General features: G+C 38.9%; 1 protein-coding gene across 1 annotated transcript in view; it reads left to right on the top strand.

Annotated features, from left to right (window-relative positions):
* LOC124777247 (acetyl-CoA acetyltransferase, mitochondrial) overlaps window positions 1-14927 on the top strand; it is a 112117-nt gene that overhangs the window by 55842 nt on the left and 41348 nt on the right. Inside the window, exon 4 of the mRNA XM_047252574.1 lies at window positions 2960-3153. Coding sequence (XP_047108530.1) covers window positions 2960-3153 — 194 coding nt within the window. The remainder of the gene's footprint in view (window positions 1-2959; window positions 3154-14927) is intronic.

The raw sequence follows: 14927 nt of genomic DNA on the forward strand, positions 1-14927 counted from the left end.
CTGCTTTGGGGATCTCCGCGTCCTTGTCCGCATGGCTCTCTATTGATTGACCTCTTCCATCAAGCAGATCTTTTTTGCCTCAACACTGGGGAACCTACATTTTTGTTTGCCCCACGACAAATTTCTCTCATTTGGACCTATCTGTTGGTACTGTTCAGCTAGCTTGGCACTTTGAATGGTTTGCTCTTGCTGATACACACTCGAGTGACCATTTTCCATGTGTCCTTCAATTACAGCCACAACTGCCATCTATGCACCCAAGACGCTTGAAGTTTTCCCAAGCCGATTGGACACTTTTCTCCTCTCTAGTGACATTCGATGACAGTCACTTTCCTAGCGTCGACGATCAAGTCTCTCATGTTACAGAAGTTATTCTTACAGTTGCGGAATGTTCAATACCTTGCACCTCCGATTTGCTCCAGGTGGCTGGAGTCCCGAAACCTTTTAACACTTGCCCAATGCGGTTTCCGAAAGCATCGTTCTGTAGTTGACCATCTTGTTGCTCTCTCCACTTATATCATGAACCATTTTCTCAGGAAATGCCAAACGGTAGCAATATTTTTTGATCTGGAGAGAGCATACGATATGTGTTGGAGGACAGACATCCTCCGCACACTGTTCTCTTGGGGGTTTCGAGGTCGGCTACCTCTTTTTATTCGTGAATTTATGACAGAGCACACATTTCAGGTGCGGGTGAACACTACTCTCTCTCGTACTTTCTCCCAAGAAAACAGGGTGCCCCAGGGCTCCGTGCCAAGTGTTGTACTGTTTGCCATCGCCATAAATCCAATTGTGGACTGTCTCCTTCCTGATGTCCTGGGCTCCTGCTTTGTCGACGATTTTGTGATCTACTACAGCTCTCAACAGACCAGCCTTCTTGAACAATGTCTTCAAGGATGTCTTGATCACCTCCACTCATGGAGCATCGGAACCGGTTTCCACTTTTCCCCCAGTAAGACTGCCTGTGTAAATTTTTGGCGACGTATGGAGCTTCCTCTGCCTTCCCTACATCTAGGCCCTGTCGACCTTCCGTTCATGGATGTAGCTAAATTCTTAGGACTTACATTTGACAGAAAACTGTGCTGGTCCTCCCACGTTTCATATCTGTCTGAGATCCATCAACACCCTCGGTGTTCTGAATGGTAGCTCCTGGGGAGCAGACCAAGTGGTCCTTCTCCACTCTATCGCACCTTAGTGTGCTCGAAATTGGACTATGGAAGCATAGTTTACTCCTCTGCTCAGCCGTCTATTCTTTGGTGTCCCAACTCTGTCTACCACCACAGATTGCATTTAGCATCTGGAGTTTTTTACACCAGCCACATGGACTGCCTTCATGCTGAGACTGCTGAACCTCCGCTGTCCAATCGGCGAGCTGTCGGTGAGTCGTCATGCTAGTCATCTGTCTTCTATGCTTGCTCATCTGGCCCATGTCCGTTTCTTCGACACCTCCTTGGATTTAGGGTATGCAGGCCACCCTTCCGCTCTGCTACCATCAGGAATCTGCTTACATGAACTGCTATGTTCTCTTTCCTTCCACTTTCCTAAAACTTTCTTGACAACTGGGGCTATGGTGCAACCTAGGCAATGCCCTCGGACCTGCCTGCTCCGTGACCTCTGTCAGCTTCCCAAAGATAGTACCCCTTCTCTCGTTTATCGTTGGGCATTTGCTGCTCTATGCGCACGAATGGAGGATGCCACATTCATTTACACTGATGGCTCAAAAACAACATTCGGCGTTGGGAGTGCCTATATTGTTGGCGACACTCCTAATAGATTTCGGCTTCCTGACCAGTGTTTGGTTTTTTCTGTGGATCTTTACGCTGTTCTCCAGCCTGTCCAATACATCCGTTGCCATAAGCGGATTCAGTATATTATATGCTTGGATTCGCTCAGTTCTCTCCTCGGCCTCCAACCTCTTTATCCTGTCCACCCTCTGGTTCACCGGATTCAGGACTGCCTCCACTTGCTCCACTCGGGGCGTCTCCGTGGCGTTCCTCTTGATCCCAGGACACGTTGGTACCCGTGGAAATGAGGTGGCCGATATAGCGGCCAAGGCTGCAGGCTCTCTCTTCAGCCTGCTGTTCGCTTGGTTCCCTTCACCGATCTACAGAGTGTTTTATGTTATTCTGTTGCTCTTTTATGGCACACACATTGGTCTACACTTCCCGATTGCAGGACGTGAAACCTTTTCCATGTGTTTGGACCTCGTCCTCCTGACTTCGTCATCGGGAGGAGGTAATTTTAACTGGTCTCCTGATAGGGCACTGTCTTTTTAGCCATCGGCATCTTTTAAGTGGTGATCCTCCCCCGCTTTGTCCCCACTGCTCTCAACTGTGGACAGTGAGACACCTTTTACTTCAGTGCCCCTATTTTACTCGGCTATGCACCCTTTTACAGTTGTCACCTGATATATCTTCCCTTTTAGCAGATGACACGCGCTCAGCCGATCGCATCCTCGAGTTTATCAGTGTTAGTGAGATGACATCGGTCATTTGAAGCTCTTCTGTTTTTAGTTGCTCCCATTTTTGAGTTTCACTCTCATTGCTGCTGTTTTCCCATTCAGTTTTTTACCCTGCCCTAAGCCACAGAACGGGTGCTTATGACCGTAGCAGTTTTGCGCCCTAAAACCATAACAAAAAAAAAAAAAAAAGTGTTTCAAACTGTATGCCAACCTGGGGCTGGGATTTTTCAAGGGCAGTTCTCATAACAGCTGAACTATCCGGGCAGTTACTCATGAGTCACCTTTTCAGAAATGTCTCATGTAGCATGGTTTGAAGAAACTATTGTTGGGGATGAACAAGATTAAATTTAAGCAATAATAATTTAATGAGAACTAAATTGCATTCACTACTGATGTCACTGTTTCTTTAGTGAAAACCATTTTCCTGTTCATTGGGCCATGAAGTTCGCATTGCTCTTTACCAAAATTTGTTTGAGTGTTGTAATTAAACTTTTACAGGTCTGCCCAAGTCTACAATATGCACAACAGTAAATAAGGTTTGTGCATCGGGAATGAAAGCTATAATGCTGGCAAGCCAAAGTTTGATGTGTGGCCATCAGGAAGTTGCCCTTGCAGGTGGCATGGAATCTATGTCAAATGTACCATTTTACATGAAGAGAGGAGAAACAAGTTATGGAGGTGTCAATCTTGTGGTAAGTGTACATTGTTTAAATTGTTTCAGAGAGTCACTTAATACATTACTTACAAACAACTGGCAATATTTTGTTTTTCCAGCAATGTGCTTCACCAGTAGATCAGTAGGCAGACTATCTGTAGCTTGAAAGAATACATATGATGAAAATCAGTAATCATCTGTATTGCCAAAACTGAATATATTCCAATTTGACAAAACCAGCTTTTTGTGAGAGCTGAAGATTAAAGAAAATATGACACCAAATGGCTCTATAGCTAATGGCTTAACATTTATGTACATTGAATATGTAGAAAAAATTAAAAAATTGTGCCAGATGGGACTTAGCTGGATGCATTTTCATGTCAGTCCATTTAATTCATTCCATTTATGTTGACCTTTATTGCAATACTTATTCAGTATCACTCCAAATACAAACTCTGGAGTAAATTCTTTCTTGTAATCTTATTTATAAGAGTTTTTGGCCTCTTGATCAAACCCAATAATAAGGATGGAGGGTTGTCATATTACCAGATGGCAGTTAGCTGCTCCTTGCAGAGATCCCCTATGATCTGTCATGAAGAGTGATTTATAAAATTTGCTACATTGTAGGTTGAACAATTTAGTGCATTGATGGAATCTGCAAATGAAAGCTATATAGAATGGTGATGATTGTAGAAAATACAAGAACTGGTGTTCTTGAGAGACTGTGAGGAGCTGTTGTGGAATGCCCCTCCCCTGTTACTTGCACTGTAATTAGTACAGATTGTGGGTATGGTGCTTGTCCTGTGAACCCCTGTGATCAGCTTAATCTATGTTTATATTTATATAATAGAGGGAAACGTTCCACGTGGGAATTCCCTCTTTCCTGATGAAGCAACCGTGGGTTGCGAAAGCTTGAAATTTGTGTGTGTGTGTTTGTGTTTGTTTGTTATTGTCTCTATCAATGTACCAACGTTTTCGTTTGGTAAGTTACAGAATCTTAGATATATGTTTATATTTACATATATATTTTTATCTGCAACTGTACAGTGCATAGCAGAAGCTGTTTTGTACTACATTGGCCTGTCCCTGTCTAGAGATAACAAAGTGAAGATCGTGGTGCATGATCCTCTGATTGTAGGACACTGTGATCCATACAGTTTGTGTACATAATCCAGTCAGAATCAAATGAATGATACTACATATGCATGCTCAGTCAGTTAGAAATCTACCCATGCAAACTAAGTTGACAAGGCACTAAATGAAACCTGTAGGATTATTACAATATGTTTGAAAACTAAGCCACTTGTAAAACTCTACCAGCTTGCAGGCATAGCAGCACCAAATACTCATCAGGAAGTTGCCACCAATGTGGAGAGAACTCTCCAGGCTTATCAGGAAAACCATATCAGCAACTTTGCTTCATTTACATACTGTACATTCTGCCAGCAGTGCAGCAGGTGACTCAGCTTTCAGCTTTCTGCTTTCCTTGAATCTAACCCACTTGTGATATGAGTCTTTGCATGGCAAAGTGAAGAAGTCTGCCATAAAAAGTCCACAACAAAGAACTGTGGCAGTGAGTCTCAACAATGCATCGCAGTGCGCACTAAGCTTAATAAGAAGAGTGTTGTAATGTGAGTTAAACATGTAGACCATTAATATTTTTTCCTGTTTTTTCTTTTGTTTGTGCCACATCAGCCAGCCTTCGTTTCATATTGAGACACACACACACACACACACACACACACACACACACACACACACGCACACACGCATATTTGCATACAGTATCTACATTGGTTTTAAACATTTAACTTACATCATGATGTGATCCCATCGTTGACATGAGATGTCATTCCAAATACCAGTTTAGTGTGGAACACACAACATTCATTCCTCCACACAACTTTCCTGATGTGCACTGCTTGTGTTGTGCAAGTTACATGAAAGTGACTATATTGACTTACTTAACATTGTTCTCTGAATTTTATTTGTTTGCAGTCAAGTCATTTGACTGTAGATACTTAATGATACTGATGAGAAGCTGGACTGTGCTGCTAGTTGCCTCATGAAATGCTTGTAAGGAGCAAGTTTTGTATAGATTTATGTTGTAGCATCATCAAAATATAGTTGGCATCGTAAGTTGTTACTTAAAATTAGAATGTTCATTTATAATATTATAAATCAGTCTCAACAAATTCCTTATGTATTGCACATTTAAACAGTCAGTTAATTCAATATCCTCCATGGAAAAAGATATTCGCTTTTATCTTGAGGAAAAGAGATCATATGAGCTGATAAGAAGATTCAGTTCAATGTTTTCAACTGTCTGAACCTTCAGTTTGTATTTTGTTTTGTTTGTTTATATCTGTTCTAGAGTTCTCATACAACTTCTGAAACAAGTAATGAGCTCTCAATTTATGTTTGCTGGAATGAGGACATATAATCATTAGCTTCAAAGATGTCAGCTGTACCTAGAGGTGCAGTACACATTTCAGAATTCCATTACTCTGTCATCTTCATTTCATTTAGTTTTGTTTCTTGTCTGTTTAGGGAGAGTTAAGGGAATACAGAGTGAACATCGGAACGCACTTTGGGATAATGCAGGTTAGAAATTAAAGTTAGTGTTTGTGATTGAAGAGCAGGAAGAGCAGAAAGGATCATAGATGTAGTAGTAGCAAAGTACTTTTTCGTGGGCAGATGAGAAGAAAATTGGGATTTTGTTGGAGATTTTAATTTGGTAATTGTTGCTGTAATTGGTAGTGGGCCACATAGTAGACGCTCTTGAGGTGGTTTGTCACAGTTGGTTAGCATAGAAGTAATTCACACATACTTTTTTAAAAGTAGATTTTTGTAAGAGCTGTTCATGTTGATATTTGAACCTTAGTGGTTGGGTAAAACATGCTTTTACAAAAAAAAAAAAAAAAAAAAAAAAAAAATGTTTGCAGTGAAACCAGATTGCATGGATATTGTCTAAGGCATGTGTAGTTAGACATACTGCAAGTTTGGGGCATTCCAGTTGGCTGTTTCATTATATCAGTTCCTTTTTTAAATTCCCAGATTTATCTGGTTATAAGATGAGGTTTTTTCCCAAATTTGGCATTAGAAAAATGCAGGATCATCTTACGTTTGTTGATTACATTATTGCTGCTGAGGTTAACATTTTTGTGTTGTATAATAGATTAATACAATGTTTGGCAACTGGGGTGACATGCAGATTTATTTGGAATATTTTGGATGGCTTAGAGGGAGAACAGTGACACTAGACTGATTGAGAACTAAGACAAATGTGAGAAAGACTGGTGAGCTGCTTGCATCATACTGCCAACCTTGGGAACGTACACCATGTACATTGGCTTTTCATGAACATCTGCCACAATTAAACTGCCTGAATCCATTTGTAGTCTGAACTGATTTGACTTTAAAATGGGACAGATAATGTGTAGATTTTGCGGGAGACAGTGAAAGTCTACTTAGAAGCTAGTGGCATGCTTACATGTTTTGCACAGCAATGATGTCAGTGCTTGCCATGAGGTATGATACGAACAAAAGGGGGTGTGTCATAGTCTGGTTCTTTGCAGCAAATGTAAGAGCAACGAGCAGACAAGCAAGAGACAAAGGAATATTGTTACATTATCACATCAGTATCGATACTAAATCTGCTTATATATACAGGATGTTACAAAAAGGTACGGCCAAACTTTCAGGAAACATTCCTCACACACAAAGAAAGGAAATATGTTATATGGACATGTGTCCGGAAACGCTTACTTTCCATGTTAGAGCTCATTTTATTACTTCTCTTCAAATCACATTAATCATGGAATGGAAACACACAGCAACAGAACGTACCAGCGTGACTTCAAACACTTTGTTACAGGAAATGTTCAAAATGTCCTCCGTTAGCGAGGATACATGCATCCACCCTCCGTCGCATGCAATCCCTGATGCGCTGATGCAGCCCTGGAGAATGGCGTATTATCACAGCCGTCCACAATATGAGCACGAAGAGTCTCTACATTTGGTACCATAGTTGCGTAGACAAGAGCTTTCAAAGGCCCCCGTAAATGAAAGTCAAGAGGGTTGAGGTCAGGAGAGCGTGGAGGCCATGGAATTGGCCATCGGTCACTGAATCTGTTGTTGAGAAGGGTACGAACACTTCGACTGAAATGTGCCGAAGCTCCATTGTGCATGAACCACACGTTGTGTTGTACTTGTAAAGGCACACGGTCTAGCAGGACAGGTAGAGTATCCTGTATGAAATCATGATAACATGCTCCATTGAGCGTAGGTGGATGAGACTAAAATGAGCTCTAACGTGGAAATTAAGCATTTCCGGACACATGTCCACATAACATCTTTTCTTTATTTGTGTGTGAGGATTGTTTCCTGAAAGTTTGGCCGTACCTTTTTGTAACACCCTGTATTTGGAAAAAACAGCTGCGTCCTCAGGTCCCACAGTAACCAGAACCCCAGAAATTACAACATATTGAGAAGAAACAGAAAAATATTTGTGACAACAGAGATTATAAATTTCATTGCTACTTATATGTGGAAATACATTGCCTCTTTTTCTCACCTCTCATTGATTAACTGAAACTGTCATGTCCTTGACAACACACAGTTGTCACATTGCTAGTCTGTGAATGTTAGATAGACATCATCGTCACTGATGGTGGCCCAATGTAGAATTTAGCACAGCATACAAATTAATGCTAATGGAAATATGTTCACACAGAATACGAACTGCAGCACATGAAATAAAATGTGAGCTTCAGTGAAGGTGCCAAAGTTGATACTGCTCTGCCATACTGTTATTTTTCAAGGCTGGCTGCTGTGTTAATCAGAGGTTGTAAGATTTCTGCTGATTCAGCTGTAGAGAACTGAGAGGACAATGTATTGTTGTCATTCAGTTTCCTTATATTGTAAATGCAGTAAGAATAGTAAATTGTAGCAACTGATAGTGGTTGATGATGACAGCTGTGACTCTGTTGAGGAACATGGATCTATGAGTTCACAGCTGGTTCATGCAGAAAATAGAATGCTAATTTAAAGTTAATGGTGAATCATGAGGCAGAGGCTACAAACAACTCTGCAGCAGGAAGGAAAATTTGAGACCGCATAAGTAAATTTTTGTAAGCGGTGTCAGATGAAGAACAAATTAAAGAATTGCAGATAATGAGGAGGGGACCGAAACTGGAAATGTTTCATGAATTGGAGTACCATGTTTTTCAGTACATGCAAGAGATATTTAGTGAAGGCTTCCCAATTACTCAATAAATCATCCAAACTGGAACAGAAGAATAATTTTGATAAGAAGAAGAATAAGAAGAAGGAGGAGGAGGAGGAGGGTTGGGCTTACATCTTACATTAAAATGCAGAAAAATGCTTGCTCAGCAATTTCCCTTGGCATAAGATGAGAGCCGGCTGGTGTGGCCAAGTGGTTCCAAGTGCTTCAGTCTGGAACCGTGCGACCACTACGGTCGCAGGTTTGAATCCTGCCTCGAGCATGGATGTGTGTGATGTCCTCAAGTTAGTTAGGTTTAAGTAGTTCTAAGTTCTAGGGGACTGATGATTTAAGATTTTATCTCCCATAGTGCTCAGATCCATTTGAACCATAAGATGAGTATCGTATAATCAATCTACAGAACTTTGCTAGGCCATATATGTTATCAAATGTTACTGTTGATGTGAAGGGTATTAATAGTGTTCCTGTAAGTTCTGGCAGTGAAAAGTCCAGAATAACAGTAATACTGGGCGCACTAGCAGATGGAAGATGGTTCCATCCACATGGCATACTTTGCAGGAAAAAGATACTGAAATAAAAACTGCCTGCAAGACTTATAGTTAGAAGCCAACAAAGAGGTTGATGACAAATGACTTGATGCTAGATTGATTGAAGGTTGTTTGGAGCAGAATACCAAGCTCTTTCCTAAACAGAAGGAAAACATTGGTGCTCACTTCTTTCAGGGAACACTACAGCCAGGAAGTTAAGGATCTGATACCAAAGTACCACACATTCATGGTAATAATTTTGTGCAGCCTGACTTTACAACTTCAAGTAATGGATATTGTTGTGAACAGACCTTTTAAAGCTCACATGTAACAGTTGAGTGACTTCTTGGAGACAGTGCCCATGCTACAGGGGGAAGTTAAAGAAATACTCAACATCCATGCTGAGCCAGTGGGCCCTTACTGCCTGGGTCAGAATCTCAAGTGAATCTGTTATAACAGTAGTCAAAGAGTGCTGCATAATCCAATGCTATGGATGGCTCAGATGACAATATACTATGGAAGGAGTGATGGAAAGAAAGAAATGCCAGTGGGCTTACAAATGGAGATACTGATACCAGTGACGATGATTAACTTTTGTAGGCAGGTTCTTTCTATCAGTAAATAGTTTGTAGTTTTGATTATTCAGAATATGTGAAAGATAAAATTTTTTCTAAAAGCTTCTGAAGAAAAAAAGAAAAATGTTATCGTATAATACTCCGGTAAATCATGGTTCCAAAGTTCAATGGATTTTTATGTAATTTAATAACAGACTGATCATACTTTTATTGTTTTTAACTGCAACATAATTATTCTTTGCGTATTATATTTTATATGAAATTAAAATTTTCTCCGTATCTAAAAAATATAATTTCTCTGTTGGATAGATCCATATTAATTCAAAACTTATTATGCATGTGATGGACTGGATGTCAGGGATGATTAAGGGAAAGATACTTTCATAATCTGGGTTAAGAGTAATTTCGTCTTTGGTTTCATTAATTTGTTTAATATGTTATGATAAAAAGCTAAATTCCCTTCTCCATTCTATTTTTAGAAATTATTTCCATCAACAAATCAAAACTATTTTCCATTTTCAAGTTGGATACTACTTCTTTGTTTCTTTCTTTAAAGGATTAAGCTATTGATGTTCCAAACTCTCAAACAAAAGTCCCTTCCTTTCCAACATCTTCCAATATCTGTCTGTCCCATTCAGGTTGTAGTTAAGGATCTTCTGGAAAAATTTTGAAATTTGTTACTAATAATAATCTGCACAAATCATTGCAATAAAGGCTCTTCCATCTTTTCACAGATGCTTACAAATCTCAGCAGTAAGTATCTTTTAGATTAGATTAATACTAGTTCCATGGATCATGAATACAATATTTCGTAATGATGTGGAACGAGTCGAATTTTCCAATACATGACATAATTAGATTAATTTAACAACATACTTAAGTTAATATAACAACTTTATTTTTTGTGTTTTTTGTTTTTCTTTATTTTTTATTTTATTTATTTTTTTTATTTTTTTATATATATTTTTTTTCTTAATTTATATCTAAAAATTCCTCTATGGAGTAGAAGGAGTTGTCATTCAGAAATTCTTTTAATTTCTTCTTAAATACTTGTTGGTTATCTGTCAGACTTTTGATACTATTTGGTAAGTGACCAAAGACTTTAGTGCCAGTATAATTCACCCCTTTCTGTGCCAAAGTTAGATTTAATCTTGAATAGTGAAGATCGTCCTTTCTCCTAGTATTGTAGTTATGCACACTGTTATTACTTTTGAATTGGGTTTGGTTGTTAATAACAAATTTCATAAGAGAGTATATATACTGAGAAGCTACTGTGAATATCCTTAAATAAATGTCTGCAGGATGATCTTGGGTGGACTCCAGCTATTATTCTGATTACACGCTTTTGTGCAATAAATACTTTATTCCTCAGTGATGAATTACCCCAAAATATGATGCCATATGAAAGCAGTGAGTGAAAATAGGCGTAGTAAGCTAATTTACTAAGATGTTTATCACCAAAATTTGCAATGACCCTTATTGCATAAGTAGCTGAACTCAAACGTTTCAGCAGATCATCAATGTGTTTCTTCCAATTTAATCTCTCAACAATGGACATACCTAAAAATTTGGAATATTCTACCTTAGCTATGTGCTTCTGATTAAGGTCTATATTTATTAATGGCGTCATACCATTCACTGTACGGAACTGTATGTACTGTGTCTTATCAAAATTCAGTGAGAGACCGTTTACAAGGAACCACTTAGTAATTTTCTGAAAGACAGTATTGACAATTTCATCAGTTAATTCTTGTTTCTCAGGTGTGATTACTATACTTGTATCATCAGCGAAGAGAACTAACTTTGCCTCTTCATGAATATAGAATGGCAAGTCATTAATATACAATAAGAACAACAAAGGACCAAGACTGACCCTTGTGGAACCCCATTCTTGATAGTTCCCCAGTTTGAGGAATGTGCTGATCTTTGCATGTTACGAGAACTACTTATTTCAACTTTCTGCACTCTTCCAGTTAGGTACAAATTAAACCATTTGTGCACTGTCCCACTCATGCCACAATACTTGAGCTTGTCTAGCAGAATTTCATGATTTACACAATCAAAAGCCTTTGAGAGATCACAAAAAATCCCAATGGGTGGTGTTCGGTTATTCAGATCATTCAAAATTTGACTGGTGAAAGCATATATGGCATTTTCTGTTGAAAAACCTTTCTGGAAACCAAACTGACATTTTGTTAGTACTTCATTTTTACAGATATGTGAAGCTACTCTTGAATACATTACTTTCTCAAAAATTTTGGATAAGGCTGTTAGAAGGGAGATTGGATGGTAATTGTTGACATCAGATCTATCCCCCTTTTTATGCAAAGGTATAACAATAGCATATTTCAGTCTATCAGGGAAAATGCCCTGTTCTAGAGAGCTGTTACACAGGTGGCTGAGAATCTTACTTATCTGTTGAGAACAAGCTTTTAGTATTTTGCTGGAAATGCCATCAATTCCATGTGAGTTTTTGCTTTTAAGCAAGTTTATTATTTTCCTAATTTCAGAGGGAGAAGTGGGTGAGATTTCAATTGTATCAAATTGCATAGGTATGGCCTCTTCCATTAACAGCCTAGCATCTTCTAATGAACACCTGGATCCTACTATATCCACAACATTTAGAAAATGATTATTAAAAATATTTTCAACTTCTGACTTTTTGTTCGTAAAGTTTTCATTCAATTTGATGGTAATACTGTCTTCCTGTGCTCTTGGTTGGCCTGTTTCTCTTTTAATAATATTCCAAATTGTTTTAATTTTATTATCAGAGTTGCTGATTTCAGACATGATACACATACTCCTGGATTTTTTAATAACTTTTATTAATATAACACAGTAGTTTTTATAATTTTTGATAGTTTCTGGGTCACTACTCTTTCTTGCTGTCAGATATATTTCCCTTTTCCGGTTACAAGATATTTTTATACCCTTAGTAAGCCATGGTTTGTTACAAGGTTTCTTACGAGTATATTTAACTATTTTCTTGGGGAAGCAGTTTTCAAATGCATTTACGAAAATGTCATGAAATAAATTATATTTTAAATTGGCATCAGGTTCACGGTACACCTCATCCCAGTCTAACTGCTGTAGGCTTTCCCTGAAATTTGCAATTGTTAAATTGTTGACTGAACGTACTACTTTGGAGGACTGTTTAGTATTGCTGAATGGAGCTATGTCATATATTGTAACTAGCTGTGCACCATGATCAGAAAGACCATTCTCAACAGGCTGAGCATTTATCTGGTTAAACTTATCTTGGTCTATAAAGAAGTTATCTATCAGTGAGCTGCTATCCTTTACCACCCGAGTAGGAAAATCAATAACGGGTGTCAAATTGAAAGAACCGAGTAATACTTCAAGGTCATTTTTCCTATTACCCTCTTTCAGAGAATCTACATTGAAGTCCCCACAAATAATAATTTGCTTCCCCCTGTCTGACAGATAGCACAACAAGGAGTCCAAATTTTTCAGAAATAGATGAAAATTTCCTGATGGGGACCTATATACAGCTACAATTATAAATGTGTCTTTATTTAATTTAAGCTCACAGGCACATGCTTCTATATGTTTCTCTACACAAAACTTTTTTGTTTCTATACTTTTTGCACAATGATAACTTTTGACATATATGGCAACTCCTCCTTTCTCCATATTTTCTCTCATTACATGTGCAGAGAGCTTATAACCACTTACATTTACCTTATCCATATCAGTAACAATGTGATGCTCAGACAGGCATAGTATATCTATTTCATTCTCAGCTTCTAAATCTTCTAAACAAACCAGAAGCTCATCTACTTTATTCTTTAAACTCCCAATATTTTGATGAAATATACTTACATTATTTTTAATTATACTTTTATGAGAACCTTTCCTTATTCTAACATTTGCAGTACTCTCCTGTCTGAGTTTCTCATTGTGCTTAGGCCTAGTTCCTATACCAGTGGTCACATGGTGTTCAGAGAGGCAGATTATGTCAATTGGGTTGGGTGACTTTAATTCATCAATGCAATTACCTAGGACTGAGATACAACTTGGTGGAGATAAAATTTCTGGCGATTGGTGAAAATTTATAATTGATAGCTGTGATTGGTGATCCAATGTGCTAGAATTGTGCTGTTTAATTTCTTTCCTAAACTGAAGATTTGTTTCAATCCTGACCTCTCATAGAACTTGACATCTTTCTGTCTTACCTATCCTAAAAAAGGTGCTGCTCCAACACCTGTAACCACTGGTATTTTACCATCCATGGCAGTGCCTCCCCCCCTTAAATTTCCTGCTATTACCCCAGCCGGTTTCCCCTTCCCTTTCCTGTTGAGATGTAGGCCGTGCCTGGTATAGTCCCACCTACTGAGATAATCAACAGGAACCACACCAATATGAGCCCCCGCACCCGACCCAAGCAGCCGTTCCAACTCCAAATTAACTCTCCCAACAGAAGAGTTCAAATGAGGCCGGTCATGGCGTCTCAGGACAGATACAAATTCAACATTGGTGTGTCTCGATGCCGACGCAATCTTTACCAGGTCACACTCTATACTGTACCCAGGATCTCTGTCGATGCTGTTCCCTGGCCCTCCCACAATAACCACGGTGTCTTCCCTGGTAAATCCTTTACAGAGTGAACCTAAATCCTCTGTCACCTGATCCAGACTAGCACTTGGTTTGAAAAAATTTGTGACCTGGTATTCTGGTCCTAATTCCTCCTGCAGAAGTTGGCCTACACCTCTGGCATGAGAACTGCCTAACAACAAAACTTTCTTCCTTTTCGATGACTTTCCTACATTCTTTTTCAATTTCCTATTGAAAGTTTGTTGTGTCCTGTCTACACCTACCTCTGCTTGAGGCTCATCAGTTTCTAACTGAAGCAACAGGTCAAACTTATTTTTGACATTCACCACAAAACTGTCAGACTTAGTTCTAGGCCTGTTCCTTCTGCTACCTGTTGCCACTTCCCACCTCTCTTTGCCCTTCTCTCTCCTTAACCTGTCCAGATCTTCCCTAGCCTGATCTAGCTCAGCCTGAAGGGCAGCAATTTTCCCCTCCTGTTCCACTATCTTCCTATCTCTGCTGCAAATCCTACATAACCACTGATGAGCCTGATCCACTTTCCCAACACCCACGCCACTGCAGTCCCCCCCAGTGAAAAAAACTACTGCATCCATCACACCAAACCCCGGAACTAACAATTCTACGGCAAGTCAGGCACTTTTCACTCATGGCAAAAATAATACTTTAACTAGAATAAATCAATTAAATTACCGAAAATCAAAAGAGACGTTACAAGAATTAAGCCTATTCACAAATGTATATAAGCAAGTTTCTGATTTAAAATTCCGCTGTTTTTCTGAGATCTGTATTAAAACAACGAAGGTATTCGCTATTTATTATATATTTCACTCGATGGAATGAAAAAAGGACAATTAATCGAGATACTTTAACTTTGATTCTCCAAAAACGT

This window comes from Schistocerca piceifrons, chromosome 2 (assembly GCF_021461385.2).
Source record: "Schistocerca piceifrons isolate TAMUIC-IGC-003096 chromosome 2, iqSchPice1.1, whole genome shotgun sequence".
Classification (NCBI taxonomy): Eukaryota; Metazoa; Arthropoda; class Insecta; order Orthoptera; family Acrididae; genus Schistocerca; species Schistocerca piceifrons.